Here is a 20777-nt window from a genome sequence, read left to right as displayed (position 1 = left end):
AGCGCCAAGCATGCGTACCAAAGGGAACGCGTCCGCGTCTCCTCGGAGCGCTCCTCAAAGCGAGCGCTCCTCAAAGCGAGTAATTACAGACAGACGAAACGAGGTCGGTGGCGTTTGTCTGCGGAGCGCCGGGGCGGACTTTGAAGGCAGACTGCGGAGCGTCGCTGGAATGTCTGGAAAGCCGAGACAGCACCCGAGAGCACGGGAGGCTCCGGGCTGCGCAGTCGGCGCGGTGGGGGATTCTAGCCGCCTTACACCTCCCCGCCGCCCCCTGCAGCCATATCGTTAGACTTTAATTGTTTTGGGTAATTTTGCCAAAAGGGTGTTTGATGGTGGGGGGGGGGGGGGGGGGGGGGGGGGGAGCTATGTGTAGATTCCAGTGGCTGGAATGGGGTGTGGGGGAGCCGGAGGAGAGCTGTGTGTAGACAGCAGGGGCTGGGATGGAGTATGGGGGGCCCGTACCTTATCTCCCTTGGTCCCACCTGCACCAGGAGCGCCCACCATGCCCCTCAAGCCCTATGGGGTAGAAGACAAAAATAAATGTCATGCCTCGTCGCCTGGAGTTGGAGAAAAGTCAAAAACGTGACATTCAAAACTTACGTCTTTCCCAGGAAACCCAGGTTTTCCCGCAAATCCAGACAAACCGACTTCTCCCTAAAATACAAAGGATAGTATGCGTAAAATAACGATGAAGAAAACACAAAGTAATAATTGTGGCCCTCTCACTGAAGGCCTTACTGATTTTGAGATGGGTTTTTATGGCAGCAAACAGGGATGAATGGTTGGCTTCTGTGTGGCTTAATGATGAATGTTGCCAAGACGGCAATGGATCCTCCATATGGGCTTGACTTGACTGACTAACTGTCAGCTTAACTCAACAAGCGACGCTGCAATAACTAAACCATGTTGCTGCAGTGCAAAGTATATCCATGTGGCCCAAAACCATTAGAAACACCTTCAAAACCTGACACATTGTATTACATGTTGACATGAAGGCCCGAAAAGGTCCCTTCCAGCCTCCAACCTTTCCATTTAATCAAGGTTGATCGTTACACTGTACCAAACCGTGCAGGACTTAAGACTCCATAAGATCCGAGTCTTTAACGCTGAGGAATCACGCAATGCACCAAACATAGCTGTAGTGGCTGTATGCCACCTGCGGCTAACGTATTAACACTCGCAACACACGCATTGCAGGGGAAGTCAGTGCAATGGCCTGGGAAGAAGAAGGGGGGGTTTGGGGGGCTTAGCCACAGGTTCTCTAGCCTGTCCTGAATGAACAGCATTATGGCCAAAACGCCCCCGCACAATCCCCGACAGGAAGTTTGGAGAGTCTATCAAGGAAGCCACATCTGTTCACACTATTACAGCCCCACACACATACACACACACACACACACACACACACACACACACACACACACACACACACACACACACACACACACACACACACACACACACACACACATACTCTGCACACACACACTCAGCCTTTCCTCTGGGATGTTCAGACTCAGGGAATGAGTGAAGCTCCGGTGTGCAGAGCTTCTGGAAGGTTCCACTACCACGACGACTACTAACCATAGAGTCTTGTGATGTGGTTTTACCACCATTGGCTCTGTCGGCTTACTGGGAGGGGTGGAGGGGGGGAGGGGGTTGTTCTAGAGAAAACAGGTTGGGCAACTACCCATTGTGGTATCGACGTTGCCGTCTGAGCTCTTGTGTGATGTGATGTGAAGTGATCACAATTCGCTCCATGAAAGCTGTTGTTGATTATTGACCTTTTCGTACCACTTTGTCGCGTAGTCGCGCCTCCGTTGAGCTTGTTGCACACCGTCATGTCTAATCAACCGTTTGCATGGCCGTTTATACCAAAAAAATACGCAACTACTGGCTCTGTGTTCTGGTTCCCATCGCTGCACTGCATCCTGTCCAGTCGCTCTACTTAAACTGGGTCATGACGCTCATGGAATCTGTTGTCATCAAGCATTTTATTGTGTGCTTGGATTGTTCTCAGCCAAGATATTGAGTCATTTTGGATAAGGGCGCGCAGTGCTTTACAAAGGATTCCCAGTGAGAAATGACCTGAGAATCAACTAAAGTGTAAACCAACAGACTACCAATAAACTTGAAGCTACGATACCACCTTTCTTTACTCCAGGGGACGTTGTGAATGTGTACCTTGGACCCGGGAGTTCCCTGTTCTCCTTTGAATCCTTTTTCTCCCTAGGATAGATAGACACAGCGTTGGGACATCAGTGTGTTGAACGACTAGAAACAAACACATCCATTCAAACATGACGGAAAATACTCACAGAGACGCCTTTGAATCCAGGCAGGCCAGGTATTCCCGAATCCCCTTGGATTCCCTATTCAAAAAAATGTAATCACTTTAGATTTGTTTACTTTAGAACATAGCGTTTGTGTTGCTGCCCCGAAAAGCAAAGTAAGCAGTTCCAAAATAGTTGCTTTTTTAGTAACACGGGCAGAGCCTGGATGAGCCATGATCCCTGGCAGACCTTTGACCACAAATCACAGTCTTTCCAGTTTTATCCCCAGCATAATAGATAACTAAAACGCATACTGGCGAAACAAGTAGTTTTGTCGACAAAGTCATTCTATTTTATTCATATTTATTGATTTCTCTCTTTTGGAAAAGTTCTACAAACACTGAAAACATCCCTCTCAAAGAAGGGACCTCTCCTTTCCTCCTTTGATCTGACCTCAGCCTTTGCCACTTAGGGGAGAGGCTACAGCAGAACAAGCCAGCTGATTGGCCAGTGTGTTATCCACACTCCGCCTGTTTCTTTAAATCCTCACTTCGACCAGCTATGGCAAAAAGAGGTCAAAGAGTTGCCCTTTCTGATGGAACAGGTGTAACAACATGCTGTGCCTGGTCAGCAATCAGAGGAGAAGTAGGAAGAGGAGAGGGAGGAAGAGGAGGGGGAGAGAAGGGTGCCTCAGCTGACCTTTAGCCCCACTGACCCGGGCAGTCCTGCTACACCAGGGGCTCCGCCTTCACCCTGTCGGGGTAGAGGAGAGATGGTATGATGCAGGGAAATAGATCTATATATCACCTTTATTATTTGTTCATTGTCATTGTTTCACAGTGCAGACCAAGTCAAATGCTTTGACAGAAGGCATTCCATGAATATAACAGCACTGGGACTTTAAACTATACGTATCACTTAACGTATCCCTATCTCTATCACTCTGATTTACAGCCGTCTCTTATAATTTCGGTTAATTTGGCTACACTAACGATCATAAGCTCATCAGAGTCAAACGTGCCACCAAAGTCACTGTCAACAAAATCTTGATTCCCTGGTTGCACAATAACTGAAAACATACAGATAAATGTCTGCCGATATAAAGTAGCTGACCTGCGGTAATGTGCGGAACTACAAAAATGTACAAGCGAGTAATATGTTAGTGTGTAGCTTGATAACAGTCACAACAGTCCTTGTCCAGTGCTGGAAGTACTTGTGCTGGTCGTCAACAGAAAGATTATTAAACAAACAAACAAATCCTAAAACTAATCTGTAGTCAGTTCGTAATGTTAACTAATAAATGGAGCTTGCAGAACAGTGGTTTTAAAGCAATAGCAAACTCAAGGTCATGCAGTTATACTGAATAGCAGCACAGCTGTGATTGCCTTGAGTACACAGCCTGCGCTCTCGTAGCTATGACCGACACACAGCCACGCTGATATTAGCTATAAGAGCCCTCCCTCTCGTGGGACATTTCTTAAGTAAGGGGCATCCATTGTTTCTATTTGTTCCCTGATGATATCACTCTATCCCCAGAGGTGATCAGGGCGGTCACAGGGTTTTATAGAGTGTATATCTTCTTGTTATTTATTAACATGACTCTTCCCACAGAGGTGTCATTGTCGGACAAACACAGGTGTCCCTCCAAACCCTAATGATGGGTCTGATCCTTCTGTGTGCCAGGGCACGGGCAGTAGACTAAACCTGTGGTGTGGCATCTCCACTGGTTTAAGTACCCTGGTACATGAAGCAGCAGACCCATCATTAATGTTGAGAGCAACACTTGCATTGGTCCTACAATGGCACCTCTGTGAAAAGAGTGCAGAGTTTCATCCACATGAATAATAAACAGTAACCCCAGTGAAAACATTCAAAGTCTGAGAGTTCCCTTCTTACACTTTCTCCTTTGTCGCCCTGCAAGCCATCGATTCCTGGAATCCCACCAGTTCCCTGTTTCGGATTAAAACTATTAGACCGGACAGCTTCACCATTAAACACACACAATGTACAGGCGAACTGTATGACTGAGCTTACCTTCACTCCTTTGGGTCCATCGCGACCTGTTAACCCAATGCTTCCGGAGTCGCCCTGCAGACCGAGAGAGGTGAGGGGGTTAATTTATGTACGGCGGCGCTGAGTCACACGGACATGCGGTGAGGGCGGGGATCACCATGACGACGGGATGCTGTTGAGAACACAAAGCTCTGCGACCGAGAATAGGATTTAGTATACAATTGTTGGAAGGGGGGTGGGGTTAATGCAACAAATTGTAGCTCATAGACAATTGAGAAATTGGATTGAATTATTAATTAAACATCAAATCCGGTTGATTTTGGGGATAAAAAAGGTAATGTTAGAAACTCAAGATTAGGCTCAAGGTAATAGCAAACGTGTCCACATGTTAACCACACGCATACGCATCATGCACACACACACAGAAAAGAGACATTATACACACACAGACCAACAATGGATAAACAAGCAAAACTTTGGAGCAATCGCATCCGAGTCACAATATGCTAACATAGCTCCCATGGCGGTGGTTTGGTGATAATAGCATGGTCTAAGTGTGGTCAACTCAGCTCCTAAATTCAACCAACACAACTAAAACTGTCACAAAACATTGGGTTCTCATTGTCTTTCAAACATTGTGAGATGTTCAGGTTTCTCCTCCTTTCTTTCAACACTGATGTCACCTTCTGTGGCCAGGAATCTCCAGGAATGTAAAATTTGGGCCTTCTTAATGACATGGTAACTACGAAAGTGCGATGCAAAAGACTTCATAAACCACTGAAAGTGGCAGAAGGTTGCCCTTTAATTATTCTGGGGGAGGTATTATATAATGTTAAAACTACGTCAGCCCTTTCATCACCCAGATTAGGAAAGGGCCCTTATTTTGCGGGTCGTCTTTAACGAAGAGCCCTTCTATTCAAAGTACAAAACAAACACGCTTCGCGATGCCCTGTGGAAGGCAGTGGAAGATGCAATTAGAGGCAATCAGAGTTGGAAGAATTCACTTTCATGCCATGAAGCTCTGTGCCACACATAGCTATATATATAACCGCAACACAAATGTCCACTTTGAAAAGTGATAGCGGTCCCGCCTGGCAAGAAGGAGAGGATGAAGTGGGTGGTAAGACAGAACTGTGCCATGCCCGTCAACTGCATTCATCTTTCGATAAATGCTGGAATGTATTAGTTTAAAACTTTTTTTTGCGATAATAATGAGTTGAAACAACTGAAACTTAGCACTCGTGAAAACTTGGGAATCGTTAAGTGGCTGTGAAATTCTAAACTTGATTATTGGGATGCCACGACACGCAACAGCAAACTAAAAACATTAATATGAATACATTCTGTTTTCTGATTGGCTCAAACAAAACATCTGTCAAAAGTACGACAACCCACGAACAGTACTTGGATAAATAAGGAAGAAGAAGGCGGAGGCCCTTTTATTTTTTGTGGTTACAACTTGTGGGTACAGTGTAAGTGCCCCTTCTTCGGGCCACTTGCACAGTACTACAGGCCAATAATCATTCCCTATTTCTCTTATAATGGGTTGAGTGGGCATTTGTGTGGTCTTTCCCTCTCTTGCTACACAGCATCTGTGGTTACCTGGCCTGTAATTCACACAATGATATAGCCGTTAACCTTTTCATTCACCATGGCCACTTTCTCTGAGTACAAGGAAGAAATGGAATACATAATTTGCCTACAAGGTTCACTGTTGGTCCAACTTCTAAAACTGCTCAAACCTTTTAAATTGGCAAATTATTTAAAAAACAACCAATAATTCTGGCTATTAGGCTAAAGAGTTTATTGCTAATTGTTCTACCTGTTCTGCTCTGTTTTGGAGTAGAGATTCAACATAGGCGCCTTTAAAGTGCACACGCTACCTTCTCGGCATCAGAAATCAATGAATGCTACTTTAGATTTATTGAGTTCTTGCCTCCAACATTGGAGTAACACGCAGACGCATGCGACGGATTAGTGTGAGGAGGAGAAGCACATGCATAGACAGACCTGAGGTCTACTTTCAACAGTCAACCACTGCTCTTACCTTCTCACCTCTGTCACCCTTGACAGAGATTACTTTGCCCTGCAAATAATTAATCGACAAGGATCAATTATTATCGAGGCGGGAAGAAAAGCCAGAGAGTATAATAGAGAAGTGGCATGCGATTGGACAACATAAAAAGACCCCGAAATATTAAGAGTCACATTAACTATAGCAACATTTCTTTCCCAGGATTGCCTGTACACTGTGTCTATATCAATAGAAAAGGCACGCATTAGGTTATCTCATACAGTTTCTCCTTTCTGTCCTTTGACGCCGCTCGGTCCCATGGCGCCCTTCAGGCCAGAGTCTCCCTGTAAGGACGTAGGCACGGGGGACAGTGAGAGAGAGCTCCAAGGAGCCCCAACACATAGGCACTAGGGGCCGGGAATTTGTTCATATTTTGTCTCACACAAAATATTACTTATAAGGATTGGGAGAGGACCTTTACACCCTTGGTGCCCGGAACGCCAGGTTCCCCTGCTGGCCCCTGAGGGAAATTAAAAAAGAATACAGAGAAGTGCCTCGGAAATCAGTTTCACAACATTTTCGCCAACGGAAGTGTAAGAAAGAGGAAACAGGAAAGAAAGACAGAAGAGGAAAATAAAGAAAGAAAGAAAGAAAGAAAGAATGAAGGAAAGAAATAACAATCAACAAAACTAAATAATTGATTGAGAAGATAGAACAATTCAGATCCAGCGTAGTCAAATCAAAAGACTAGATTAAAAAAATGGGGGAGAAACCAAAAAAGGCGAGAAGGACGGAAAGTGATCAGCGGAGTTAACCCGACCCTACCTCTTCCCCAGGAGGACAGGAACAGTTGACCTGAGGGCCTCTTTTCTGCTCCGCCACCGTGGGGGTCGGGGTAGGGATCTGTACCGGGGGGGCCTCTGTAACAACCTTCTTCGGGCACTGAAATTTAAATTACAAAGGATCTCTCAAAGTCAACATACAGTAGAACATGACCTGTGTAACAAAGATTACATGCTTTTAGATGAAGCCAGTACCTCGGCAGCCCTTCAGCCCAAAATAGTCACTAAACGCCTGCTACAAGTATAACCCAACCACTGTGCCAACGGAAAACGGGGGGGGGGAAATTGTACAGTACTTACTGGCCCAGTAGGTAGGTCGCAACATGTTTCCAGCTCTGCATGCTTGGAATCGCAATAGATCATCATCCTCTGGAGGTCAAACTGCATGGGGAGTAAAGGACACACACGTTTCATTAAGGAAGCACTTCAAAACACAAACCTTTAATTTAGCAGCGCGTCAGACACACATACACACACACGCACACACACACACACACACACACACACACACACACAACAAGATAACTTCACTATCATTCTGATACTTCCGTCGTCTCATAATGCCTTCCCTTTCATGCAGCTGAAATGAAAGCAATATTTCGGTCACAATGAAAAAAATCGGTATACTGTATATTTGCAGGAGCGTGCAGAAGCTCTCACTCACGTCGATGGGCACGCTGTCGTACAGCCTCTTGCCGATCACCGTCTTCCCCTGGATGTCGATGTCCTCCCGGTCGCCGATGGGCAGCGTCTGGATCAGCTTGCAGTCCAGGTACAGGGACACCGACTTGGCGTCCACACTGAGGGCGATCTTATGCCAGTTGCGGTCGAAGAGGTTGTCCACCTCGTCGTTCTTGAACACGGCCCTCACGGCGTCCTTGGTGAGGCCCACCGCGTTGTACTCCACTGCCCGGTTCTCCCCGTCCAGGCGGATGGACACCTGAGGGGGTGGTGGAGGTGAGGAGAGCGTGTTTAAGGAGGCCGTTGGGTGATAGAAGCCTCATTGAGAGCATTATTTCCTCTGACCTACAAAAATGGTATGTCAATATAAGTAAGTGAGGCATATGAGTTATATAAACGCAGCCATAGGCTAGACTGGGAACCAATCAGCTGTTTACTGGCCCCCCTAATGTTCAGACAGATTATCACCAGATCTGGCCTGGTTCGGTCCAATCACGACCGTTTATCTAATATGTGCCGGGTATTAATAGACTACTGTACAGAGCGGAGCGCTGCTGAGGCATTTCTTAAAAATAACCAAGATGGCTGCAGTCGATCGCTCTGACTGGTCTGGTTTTGATGAAGGTATCTCCCATTAAGTCCACAGGTATTTTGGTCTGCACCCATTAATAACGTCCATTGGAAATAGAAAAATAACTCAGTTTCCAGACGAATATGCATATACTAATTGGTTTGAGGATGTCAGGATATTAATAAGCATTATTATATAGCATTAGCATAGGGGTTAGGGTTAGGTATCTGTTTGAGTTAAGCTGAGGAGCAGGGGACAACCTGCATGTTACGGGCCATTTAACAGGAAGGAAGTATGCTGCAGCATATCGGGAAATACAGTTTAGCTTGTAAAGTGGTTGGTAGAAAACCACTCAAGTGTGTCAAAAACTATGGCATATACATTTAGAATACACTAAAGAGGACGATAAAAGGATCCCACATGTCGCCCAATGCCTAATCACACGCTAACTGATACTGGCTTATGGTTAAGCTGGGTGTAGGGAGCTGAAACGGACGGTGGGTTTACATTGGCCCACCCACCTGTGGGATGCCATATTTGTCGAAGATTTGCCAGAGGTACCAATCTTCACGTCGGGAGGTTTTCCTGAATTTAAATGTTGTCACAAAGGCGTACTCGTCTGGCAGTCCCTGAGGAAAAACGTCTCTGTGGAAGGAAAAGGACATGTTGGTTTCAATGCCATATGTTACCCTAATTATAAGGCTACAGGTCCAGCTACGTGTGTAGCTTTGGAAGATGTACCCCACCTCTAGCAGATCAGCCACAGATTGATGACATAGCAATCGCATTGACACATTGATGTCACATGACACATTTCTGATTAAACCTTAAAAATCGGATAAAAATTCAAATATGCATTTTGGACACTGCTTGTGATATGAAGATAAGATCCATTTTTAAACAGAAGTTCGGCACCTGTGCCCAAATTGCCATGAGGATTCAGAGACCCCATAGAAATCTCTCTTTCAATGTCAAAAGAATTCATTCCCCTAAAACGGGCCGTCACTTACTCTGTTTTTTGTACAATTGGCATTGTCCCAAGACGTACGTATGAGCTCTGACCCTCATCGTCTTTGGTCCCCAGAATGTCTCTCACGTTGAAGTACTCCATGAGATCAAAGCCTGCAGCCATACAAGGGAAAGCATGTGTTTATAAGACATATTTGGACACACTACCCAGTGCATACTCACAAACACACATACACACACACAAAATAATATAGGGCTATGAACTAAGGCTGTGGCTTTGTTACTTCTTCGGGGATGCCAGTGTTTAATTAGGTTGGTCCCACCACACCCCATAACGCCGCTATTAGCTATTTTGGGATTTTCTACTTGACGTCATGGTCCACCACTCACCATTTGTTGCAAGAGCCTTGCCCACACGGGAGATTATTAGAATATGTCTTTATTTGTGGAACACAAACTTTGTGTGTGTGGGTGTTTGTGTGTGTGTGTGTGTGTGTGTGTGTGTGTATGTTTGTGTGAGTGTGTGTGTGTGCGCGCGCGTGTGTGTGCGGCTGTATGTGCGTGTGTGTGTTTGCCGTGGGTTGTGGTTACACTGCAAAGGTGTTGTACATGATTTGCAGCATTACTGAAAACCTTATTCCAAACACTACGAGACAAGCCCTTCTCGGCGTCAAAAAAAGGATCTCTTACAATAGAATCAAAGCTTGCCAGCGCCATTGGGGTCAGTCCAACCTGCCATAAATGTAAGCTTGCGGTTATTTTGATTACATTTGGAACTAGCTGCTTTGTCAATCCTTTAGGCCTACCTGGTAACGCAAATAACGCATAAGGAATATGATTCAGAAGGGGTGCTGTGTAGTTTATTACTATGGACCGACTAAACCACACTTCACGGGAGGAGTAACGTGAGAGCGCAACAAAGGGCACTTTGGAAATAGCCCAGAAACAGGTGCGCCTGCCTCGCCCCATTAGCAACCAGAGTACAGTAAAAACATTTTAAACAAGGGCCTCCTGACTCTTAGAATAACCGAGCGTATAAACAGGATTCCACGACTACTTCATCTGTCGCCCAAAGGGCAGTCCTCACAGGAGCGTCTGCTGGCGTCCCGCTGAGCTATGCAGCAACGCTGCTGCTACAGCCCTTAACGACGCTGCGAGGAGCAGGTCAGGGCCCGGCCCCCCGGTCACAGCTGTGAGGGGGCTCCGCGTGGATCCGGGCTGCTGATATCACCACGGGCTAAAGCCTCGGCACGCCGCTCACAAAGCTCGCCTCCGTTCCCCGTTTCCGTGGCTGTTTTTTTTTGCGATGACGAACACAGTGCAGACCTGTAATTTGGCTTGGCAGCGGATAGCGTATAATCAACCCCCTCCCCCCCTCTTAAAAAAAAGAAAAGAGAAAAAAAAGGTTATTTTTGACTACCGAAAAAACGCACCAATGGGGGTGCTGCTGCAGCTCTGCGGGAGAAGCCAGATGAGTTGTGCGACGGCAGGGCGCGATAGCACACGCCGCCTGCGTGTTTTTTTCTGATTTGAGAGTGAAGATGCGTCGGCACAACGAGTCAGCCCACTGCTCCCCCTCTGCGCCGTCAGCACAGACATGTTTCACCGGGGGGTTGATCCAGTTGAGCTCATAAACAGTTACTCCTCTGCGCAAAGATGGGCAGATAGTGAGTTTTTGTTTCCTTTTTGAGAAGTGAAGCGATGAGCAAATTCAGTGCTCCTCTACGACAGTGATGTTGGATAAAGGTCCTTGGACCTTATATGATGACAAGATCAACGTGGGTCTAGTAGACTATTACTTCTGGGGTCTATTAGTTATCTAATATACACCATCAAACATACTGAAAGAGGTTTCCACGTTGAAAACATCAGAAAATATTCTTGGTAGAGTAACAGAAAAGGGCTTGATAAACTGGGGGGGTTTGAGATGGTTCCCTTTCGTCCTACAGTTGGAAATGTGATCATAATCACCACATCGTTAGAAGAGGCCCCCATCATGCAGAAGTGATTCCCACCAGTCCATCACAAACAGCCTTTTGATTATTAGATGACCATGCTCATGACCCTTGATTGGATAATCCTTCGCCAAATGTCATTATTATTCTGTCGATTCTCCGGAGGAACGACACAGAACTGCTCACGGATAAGAAAGGCTTATTGTGGATTGAAAATCGCAGTGAGGGTATGGCCTTTATTCAAATGTACTTTAACAACCTAAAAGGAAGTGTCAGTCTACAGCATTGAAGAGTTCCAATGTCTGTTAAGTCTAATAGCAGGTTTGCTAAACATTTCCTCCTTTTGTGTCTGTTTTTGCCATTAGTGTGATAGATATGCGGGGGAGTCACAGACAGGAACTGGTAGTCCCAGTAGAGATGGACTACAACAACATTCTCCATAACCGGCTGGATTTCTGAGAAACACACACCTACCACAGTGGCAGCAAGAAGTGAGAGATAAGTAAGGACAAGTGTTCACGCTACTTTACAGACAGCAGCTTCAAGATGCCTCGAGAGAGGAGGTAGGGTTTCTAAACCTACATCTGTTTGAATGAGACCATTTGATCAGACACACTAGTCAACTGGGGTACACCATTCAACTCTTATCCTGATGTCGTTGTGCATGAATCTGATATGAATACCTCATGCACGAGCAGTGCAAAAAAAATGATCAAACTGACATATATTGTTCTAATCTGTGAGTTTCAACACAAACTCAAGCATGTTATGACCCAGTAAAGGGATGAATGGTGTTGGGCCTGCTCTGTGACAGTCCCCCGTAACAACTGACCATCTTTGTCAGGAAAGCATCCATTCAAGACGTACCTGGGACGGCTTCCAGAGCGTAACTCGTGCTGCCGGGCTTGAAGCGATCCGGTTGCACCTTCATATTGGGACACAGCACATCTGGGGGAAGGAGGACAGCAGTGGGTTGTGTTAGACAGGCAGTAAGTGCACACCGTGAGGAGAAACACTTGGAACACTGCGGAATGCGGACAGATGATGTGTCTCACTAGGAGATGCAGATTCAAGAGGTTATTCTGAGGTTTGCTTCATTTTAATAGACAGTTTGGCAAACCACACACTTATCAAAGCTAGTTTTTTTAATTGTTGCATTTCTATTGTTGTTCATTTAAGGACATTTTGTAATAGTTTGTTCCATGAACTGTTTTGATTAGGCTATTGAAGTAAAGTCATATTTGTTGTTTCCTCAATACAATCACACAGCTACGGTCCCTAACAGCCATTGAAGTAAAGTCATGTTTGTTGTTTCTACATTAATATCACACAGCTACGGTCCCTAACAGCTATTGAAGTAAAGTCATGTTTGTTGTTTCTACATTACTATCACACAGCTAAGGTCCCTAACAGCCATTGAAGTAAAGTCATGTTTGTTGTTTCTACATTACTATCACACAGCTACGGTCCCTAACAGCCATTGAAGTAAAGTCTTGTTTGTTGTTTCTACATTACTATCACACAGCTACGGTCTCTAACAGCCATTGAAGTAAAGTCATGTTTGTTGTTTCTACATTACTATCACGCAGCTACGGTCCCTAACAGCCATTGAAGTAAAGTCATGTTTGTTGTTTCTACATTACTATCACGCAGCTACGGTCCCTAACAGCCATTGAAGTAAAGTCATGTTTGTTGTTTCTACATTACTATCACGCAGCTACGGTCTCTAACAGCCATTGAAGTAAAGTCATGTTTGTTGTTTCTACATTACTATCACGCAGCTACGGTCTCTAACAGCCATTGAAGTAAAGTCATGTTTGTTGTTTCTACATTACTATCACGCAGCTACGGTCCCTAACAGCCATTGAAGTAAAGTCATGTTTGTTGTTTCTACATTACTATCACGCAGCTACGGTCCCTAACAGCCATTGAAGTAAAGTCATGTTTGTTGTTTCTACATTACTATCACACAGCTACGGTCCCTAACAGCCATTGAAGTAAAGTCATGTTTGTTGTTTCTACATTACTATCACACCACCACGATCCCTAACGATATACGTATCCGGTGTCTCAGAAAGATGCTTGACACACTTAACAGCCAGGGCTCATGAACTGACACACTATCCGGTGGCTTCCACCGCAGACTGAACGCCACCCATGCCACAACATCCCTCCCACCTCAAGGCATGAGTGGTGGGGACGCAGTGGGGGTGTCCAGGGAGACCCCAGAGGTCAACAGACAGAGACAGGGCCCAACGGGGTTCAAGTATATAGGCCCTGTTCAAGCGATGGCGGATGTGACAGCGAGAAAGAAAAAAACATATGGCTAAGTTTACCTTGGCAGGGGAAGCGGTTGCTATTTGTGTCAACATGTCTAAAACATCACGGTGAATGCTGTCTAGACCCATGCTAACCTTGGCTGAGAACCAGGGGAACTTTTACATATACAATCTCTTCTTACATTTGCATAGTTTCTAAATGGTGACGGAAAACACTACAGGTGACATTGTGATGTTGGATTTTAAATATTTCTTTGTCGGTGTGAAATATATTTAGATTTTTGGAAGAATTGTAAAACTTAAGGTTCCCTAGTGTACCATGTAACTGACACCCGTCTCAGTTCAAACCCTATCCTTTTCATGAATCACAGCCAAATCAAATTGTCACGTTGAAGAAAAATTAAATCTTAGTTTATGAAATATGGCGTTGTTGACATGCCATTTATTTGCAGCTCGATGCAAGAAGTTGCAAATTTTTTATTTCAAAACACAATTTCTGATCAGTTTGATCATGTGCTTATCTACAGTTATACACAAAATGACTGATGTCTATTGCATCTTCTCAAATTAAACAATGAATGCCAGAATGAATGAATGAATGTGCATCTGCGTCACAGGTTTTAACTATCTCCTCATAACTCCCCAATTGTAAAAAATGCTAAAACAGCTGAGCTACTCCCTGCACTTGCGGCTATAGGACTATAATTTAAGTCTCCACCTCAACATCAGGATGGAAGCAGTGCAATGCTGGGCTCTTGAGAAGGACTGCAGTATGTAACAAAGTAGCAGTGATGCCCAAACTTTTGTTGACCCAATGCAGGGCTGTTCTCCTATACTGGGTCAATTGAATAAAATGCATTATGCAAAATGTAGTGAAGAAGACATGTTAAGGATTAATGATAAAACATTTCTTCTAAGTGCCTTTAGAGCTGTCATTGTCCAACATTCATACATAGCCTGTTCTGTGGGATCTACTGGAAAAATATTTGAGCTGTAATTTTCAGAGCAGAAAATAACTTAGCATATCTTCGCGTGCCAGTTGTGCTGACCACGGCCATACTTAGAGATGTACTCATGGTAACTTTAGAGATTACACTATGAAAACAATGGACGATTTGCAGGCCAGCAGCTGCGGTTCAACTGCAAGATGAACATTGTTTGACGGGAAAAAACATTGGATTTAATATAATAATCAATTAAAAAGTTATATCAAGGAATTGTGGTCAGCCGGTTGAAATCTGGGGTGAAGGTCAAAGGTGAAAGGCTGTAAAAGTGATCTATGAGCGCCCCTTTGGGACTCCAGCATCTCAGTATCACAACACAGGTTGACTTGCAGCTCAACGCCGAACGTCAAGCTATTCAACACAATCTATTGAGAGTTGCTTCCTCAGGGAGCCCGGTTCCTCCAGCCAGTGGACTCTGACCCCGATGGGAGCCAGGTGGACGGAGGTGTGAGCCGTTTAGTCAAAGCTCCACTGATTACCAGTGCCACCACATCCAACCTTTACAAAACCACAACAGTTCTGCTTCTTTAATTGGTTCCTTGCGTGTTAAGGATTTCCAAAGGCGCCTCCTCCTGTTTCTTGATTTGTAGGAGGAATTTAAAACGACTCCATCTTAAACCCAGAGGGACAGCCGGCACCACATGCCTCCACTTTGGTCATCTTCGGAGAAGCTGTGTTAATCGTTCTGTCTATTTAAAATGTGTACTGGCACCATCTATGTCACTTTTTTCTACAGCCTTGACTCTGGTCAAAATAGGTTTGAAACTATAATATAAATCAACATAGAATTATTGGTATTAAAAAAAAGGTAGGGGAGCTTCATTCCATATCCATCTACTCATAACATAAGTCCGCGCCATATAACTCATTTATTCAAAGAGAAAATATAGTGTAAAATAATATGAATGTGAATATGAATAAAACCTCCGTCTTACAGTGCCAGTGACACCAAAAATTGTGCCTTTTTAAATGGTTGACCTTCCCTGATCATGAACTTGCTATACCATTTTGTCAATGTTACAAATATAATAGCATCTTTTTGAAATAACAATTCTAAAATCCCATGTTTTTGCCAGGCTCTGCCAGTTAGTTAAGGTTCTTTCTACTCAAGTCCCGTTCATTTTGTGACGTCTAAGTGCCTTTTGGAAGGCACTTCAAGGTCATGGCGAGGGTACAGCTACACAGAGCGGGTCGTAGGGTACACTTAGGCTACGGTCCGGGAGGATGTGTGGAGTGCCATCTGGGTCGATGGCTGCTTAATGGTTTAGCTTCTTGGAAAAATAGTATAACGCCTTGGTGTGTGGTACATTTCATACACATAAACTCCTTATAACGCTCATACTTAATGACGTGTTCCCGCTTAAAGATTCCCCCTTCGTACAAGAAATCTCGTCCCCGTGACAATTCTTCTTTCATGGTGTTTGAAATCGAGCCGTAAAAGGGGCTTCGCTTACACTTTAAAAGCCTTTATACTTTGAAGTTATGGTAGGCCCACTGGGGTTACGTTACAATGCAGGCTTACGGAATAGTTGTTCACACTAAAGCAGCAGAGGCAGAAAGGGTGATACACCACAGAAACGTCAGTTTCTAACCGCCATGTCTGAGCCAAAAAGGATCTACCCCACACTACACATGGCTGCTATGCATCTCCCAGCTGGGGGTTGTGTGGACAGGGTCAATGCTTCAGGAGGAAAATTAAAGGGCAACTTTAATGACTTATACTATACCGTATCGACATTTATTCAACCAGTTGATTATCTGAGGGTGGCAAGTCAATATAACACTTTGGTGTTCAGCATTACCCTTTTCCGAGTGTAATATTGTGTGTGTGGATGATAGTGGGTTTAACCTGTGCACACTGATCACTCAATGTACAACAGGTCCCCACAGTGCAATCCAAATGAAGAGAGAAGCAGAGAGGCTGCTCAAACAAGCCGTCATCCACAAACACTCCCACATTTATCATCTCTCAGGTTTTTCTTTGATGTTAAACATCCTTTATCTAGTATCGCGTTTCATATGCATTGCCTTTGGTTGGAAAAAATGGGCTGTAGAAATAACACATGATTGATAAAATGGTGAATGACAGCCGAGACTTTGAATCACTTACTTTCACAGAGCCTTCTCCTCAGTCGACCACGGAGCTTGTCGATGGCGTTGAAGTCCGTCACGTGGAAGACGTGCGCGTTTTTGGGTTCGGCGGCAATCTCCTCCAGCTCCACTCTAAGGGCCTCACCGATGCCCACGGCGAACACCCTGATCCCCGCCGCCGCGGCCTCCTTGGAAGGCTCCAGAACATAATCCTGGCTCCTGCCGTCGGTGACCAGGATGGCCACCCGCTGGATGCCCTTGGCGCGGGGCCGGGCGCCGTGGCGCTCCACGAAGACATTCTGGGTGGTGTAGCTGATGGCGTCGCCCGTCATGGTGTTCCCGCCGATGTAGCGGATGTTGGCGGCGGCGCGCTTCACCTCCTCCAGGCTCTTGTGTCTGGCAAGGTTGAACTCCAGCGTGGGCCGGTCGCTGTAGCGCACCACGGCCACACGCGTCTTCTCCTCGCCCACATCGAAGGACTCCACAAGGTTGGCCACCCACTTCCTGATCTTCTCAAAGTTCTCCTTGCCCACGCTGGACGAGGTGTCCAGGATGAAGGCCAGGTCGTAGTGGACGTTCTTACACCCTGCGGGTTGGGGACGTTAGCAATGAGGTCAGAAGGCAACAGCAGAGCAAATGGTTTTCAAAAGTTTGAGAGGAATGTCTACTATGAAAGTGCTTTAAATGGAGATATGCTGATATCTACTCTAATTAAAAGTAATTATATCAGCCTATAAAAACTTATAAAAATATCTAAGCTAATTATAGTATGCATTAGGTATCCTATAAATGTTACCACAGCCAGACAACTCGGTGTGTGTGTGTGTGTCTGAGTGTGTGTGTGCGTGCTTCTTTCTGTGTGAGGGAGTGTGTATTAGGGGGCAATGTTGATGGCCTCACCTGCCCTGCTCTGAGCTTCAACTCCCTCTCCCGACAGAGTCAAGGCCAGGGTCACCATGACCAGGCTGAACCTCAGTCCGAGTCGTAACCCCATCTCGGCTCTCTCGGTTTGGTGTCGCTTCTTTGGTTTATGTTGTCACTACCATCAAGTTCCCCAATCTGTGGTAAAACGTCAGTTAAGGGGGGATAAACAAAATCATCACAACTACACGCTTTCAGCATACGTATGATTATATTAAGAAGGAGATTGAGGAACTTGATATTGAGAGGGGACTGCAGTGGCTAAAACTCCAGACATGCAAATACAATTGAGTTCATGACCCTTGGTGTTTCCAAATGGCCTCCTTTGTGCGTTTGTAACACCCAACGCACAGTGAAGTTCCCTTTCCATAAGTCAAGAAGAATACATTACATTGTGTTAAAGATCAAAGGATCTCGAATGTTTGGTTTCCAAATCCAAGACCTTTTTGTGGACATACTGGCAGGAAGAACGGATTGGTGTTAGGAATACCTTCCTACACCGAGGAAGCCAAAGGGAATAAACAGTGGCGTAACACAACGAAATAGGCGAATGTCCAAACAGCAATGGTACTAAAGGACGATGCTACCTTAGCCAGTCCTGTGTATTGGCATGGGATGGTAGCGGTCTGATTTCATCCACAGTCCTGTTGTTTAGTCTGTTCTAGAGTTCTTTGTTTGACTTTGTTGAAGCTGCACTTGTGTGGCACTCGTATAAATAGGTTGTATAAACACCAAACTCTTCTTATTTCCCATTGTGCACCGGAGGTTGTGATGCCTGCCACAAAGACCACTGCCCTGTTGAACACAGCCATAACAAACACCCTCTTCCCTGACTCTGGAAATCTCTCCACCAGGGTCAGATGCTATGTTCCACATTATCTACCAGAAACTCATCTCCCAACAAAATGTTGGGATATACACATATCCCAACATGTGAATATACACATAGGTTAAAGTAATGACTCTTTAAATACAACCATACAAAGTTCATTGATTGATTTGGTTTTCACACATTTACCATATTACTAATATTATTTTGGGAGGTGAAATTAGTTAATGTTTACTAACTTCTCTACTCCCTCTGGTACAGTTGAGGTGATGGGATCAGAATGCTGCTCCCAGCCCACATAGTGAGCTTGTTGTGAAAGGAATACAGGAGCATTCTATGGTATAAGTCCACTTATCCCCATGGGGACTCATTTGAGACCTTATCTGATGTTCCACTGGGCGAATACTTGGCTTCGCTTGTTCTTTAATGGAGTAGAATAGGTCCACTAATCACTGAAGGTAATGACCATCATTTCCACAGTAAGTGTGGATTCAAATGCACGAAAGCTGATGAGCTGAGTCCCATTAAATAAACTAAATTTGAAATGCAGCTTATATATGGATAGATCAAACATATATAAAACAAATGTCATAATACAACAATTATATCCCAGTCTACGTTACTAAGCTCCCTTAATTCATGAAAACAAGATATGTCATGGTTGTTTCCTCGCAGTACACAATTCCTCGTAGTTGAGCCCTTACTTGGCAAGAAAACATCTGCTAAATAAATAAATAAAAACAGTTTGTCTATGTCTGTGTCTTAACCCATGGGCCAGCTCTCCCTCTGTACAACCTGCGGGTCCGGCTTGTTTCCACTTCCTGTCAGAACGACCCACCTGGGACGTCAAGGTAGATGTCTCTAGCAGACCTGCACCTCATCCTTCCCAAGATGGGAAAAACAGAAAGCAAGGTATTTTTTTCTCTCTCACTCTCTTTTTCTCTCTCTCTCATAATCTCTGCCCCATGTTCAGGCCAAAGAAAGTAGAAAGAAGAAACAGGGAGAGAGAAATGAAAGAAGGAGTATAAGAAGAAGAGGATGAAGACGACCATAGACCTCTCCGCCATGCGGCCATTAGCAGAGTGCCATTCAAACTTCAAAGACGCTCACAATAACAGCCCAATATTATTAAATGAATGACAGAGACACTGTTTAAAACTTATACAACTTATGTTTAAATCTTAGGAAGAATCAAGATAAACATACAGCAGCTGTTCTGTTTCAGTCCTACCTTCAGAAAAGTCTTTCTTTCTCTCGGGCCCCCGAGCGCACTTGTCTCTCTGTCTTTCAGATCAGCATACAGACAACAGCTCCATGTGGGCTTTAATAGTAATCCAAAAATTAGAGACACTTCTGCTCCCCGAAGCCCCAATAATCCAGATGAAGGTGGTGGTGGTGCTGAGGTGGAGGGCTCAGCGATTTAACAAGTAAATAACATTTATAATCCAGGGTGACAATCCATCGTAGAGGTCTGTTAGAAAGTGAGGTGAACGCCTGCAAGCCTAGGCTAGGGGTAGGGAGGGCTGGGGATTGAGGGCCCAGTGTGTGTGTGTGTGTGTGTGTGTGTGCGTGTGTGAGGGAGGGAGGGAGAAAGTGTACGGTTTCACTCACGGAGCGGTGAGACGGCTCCTGCTGCCGCTGTGCTCGGTGCCGCGCTGACTTCAGATCCCAAAAGGAGAAAAGAAAAAAAGGAGAGAAAGGAGGACCTACAGAGAGGCCTGTCCAATTATAGAAGCCACTTTCTGGGTATTTCTGTCTTTTTCTCTTCCCTCCTTCATACCCTCGGTGAGGCCTTGTCTTTGAGGCCTGGCGACGCAGATGGCCGCCTGAACAAGTCCAGAAGAGGGGCGTCGTCCGTGGCCACAAACGGAGCCGCCCTTGGGCCGGGTGGTGGTGGTGTTGGGAAGGGCCCGGCCCCCACCATGTATGTAGGGGACTGGTCCCAGTTTAAACACTTCTATCCAGCTTTTGTCACCCATGGTGACAAGCTTGACTTCACTGTTATTTTACAGCACTTGGGAACTTAATTGAAATGTAATAAATAAAACGTGTGTAGAGGATGCTATTGACGGCTATTCATCAACTGTTTATGGAGGGGGGGGGGGCAGTTGGTTTAATCTCTTTAGATGTGGTTTTCCTCCCACTCATTTTGCCAGTCTATAATTTCTTAATTTATTTTCTCCATTTGTTTGGTTAAACCCTGTTTTGTGAAACCTCAGACACTCCACATGTGTTTCACATGCAGCATGAAGAGCAGAACAGCACCGTAAAGAACATTTCATTGCTCACTGATTTGCTTATCATGTGTTGTCGTGTCTGGGTTCCCAGAGGAGGC

General features: G+C 45.1%; 1 protein-coding gene across 2 annotated transcripts in view; it reads right to left on the bottom strand.

The window, feature by feature from the left end:
- Window positions 1-20101, bottom strand: part of col22a1 (collagen, type XXII, alpha 1) — a 48036-nt gene extending 27935 nt beyond the window's left edge. Inside the window, exons 1-19 of one of the 2 annotated variants that reach the window (XM_079749910.1) lie at window positions 19674-20101; window positions 17593-17751; window positions 16712-17278; window positions 12186-12266; window positions 9405-9516; window positions 8916-9039; window positions 7807-8082; window positions 7443-7523; window positions 7126-7242; window positions 6776-6820; window positions 6582-6644; window positions 6334-6372; window positions 4308-4361; window positions 4170-4223; window positions 2973-3026; window positions 2319-2372; window positions 2185-2229; window positions 601-654; window positions 463-516 (exon numbers count right to left, since the gene is read on the bottom strand). In XM_079749910.1, coding sequence (XP_079606036.1) covers window positions 463-516; window positions 601-654; window positions 2185-2229; window positions 2319-2372; window positions 2973-3026; window positions 4170-4223; window positions 4308-4361; window positions 6334-6372; window positions 6582-6644; window positions 6776-6820; window positions 7126-7242; window positions 7443-7523; window positions 7807-8082; window positions 8916-9039; window positions 9405-9516; window positions 12186-12266; window positions 16712-17278; window positions 17593-17686 — 1968 coding nt within the window. In that variant the 5' untranslated portion in view covers window positions 17687-17751; window positions 19674-20101. The remainder of the gene's footprint in view (window positions 1-462; window positions 517-600; window positions 655-2184; window positions 2230-2318; window positions 2373-2972; window positions 3027-4169; window positions 4224-4307; window positions 4362-6333; window positions 6373-6581; window positions 6645-6775; window positions 6821-7125; window positions 7243-7442; window positions 7524-7806; window positions 8083-8915; window positions 9040-9404; window positions 9517-12185; window positions 12267-16711; window positions 17279-17592; window positions 17752-19673) is intronic. The other variant, XM_079749911.1, reaches the window with a different exon arrangement.
- Between the last annotated feature and the right edge of the window lie 676 nt (window positions 20102-20777).

The sequence above is a fragment of the Pollachius pollachius genome, assembly GCF_949987615.1.
Source record: "Pollachius pollachius genome assembly, chromosome: 13".
Classification (NCBI taxonomy): Eukaryota; Metazoa; Chordata; class Actinopteri; order Gadiformes; family Gadidae; genus Pollachius; species Pollachius pollachius.
This window is presented reverse-complemented; position numbering and strand designations above follow the sequence as displayed.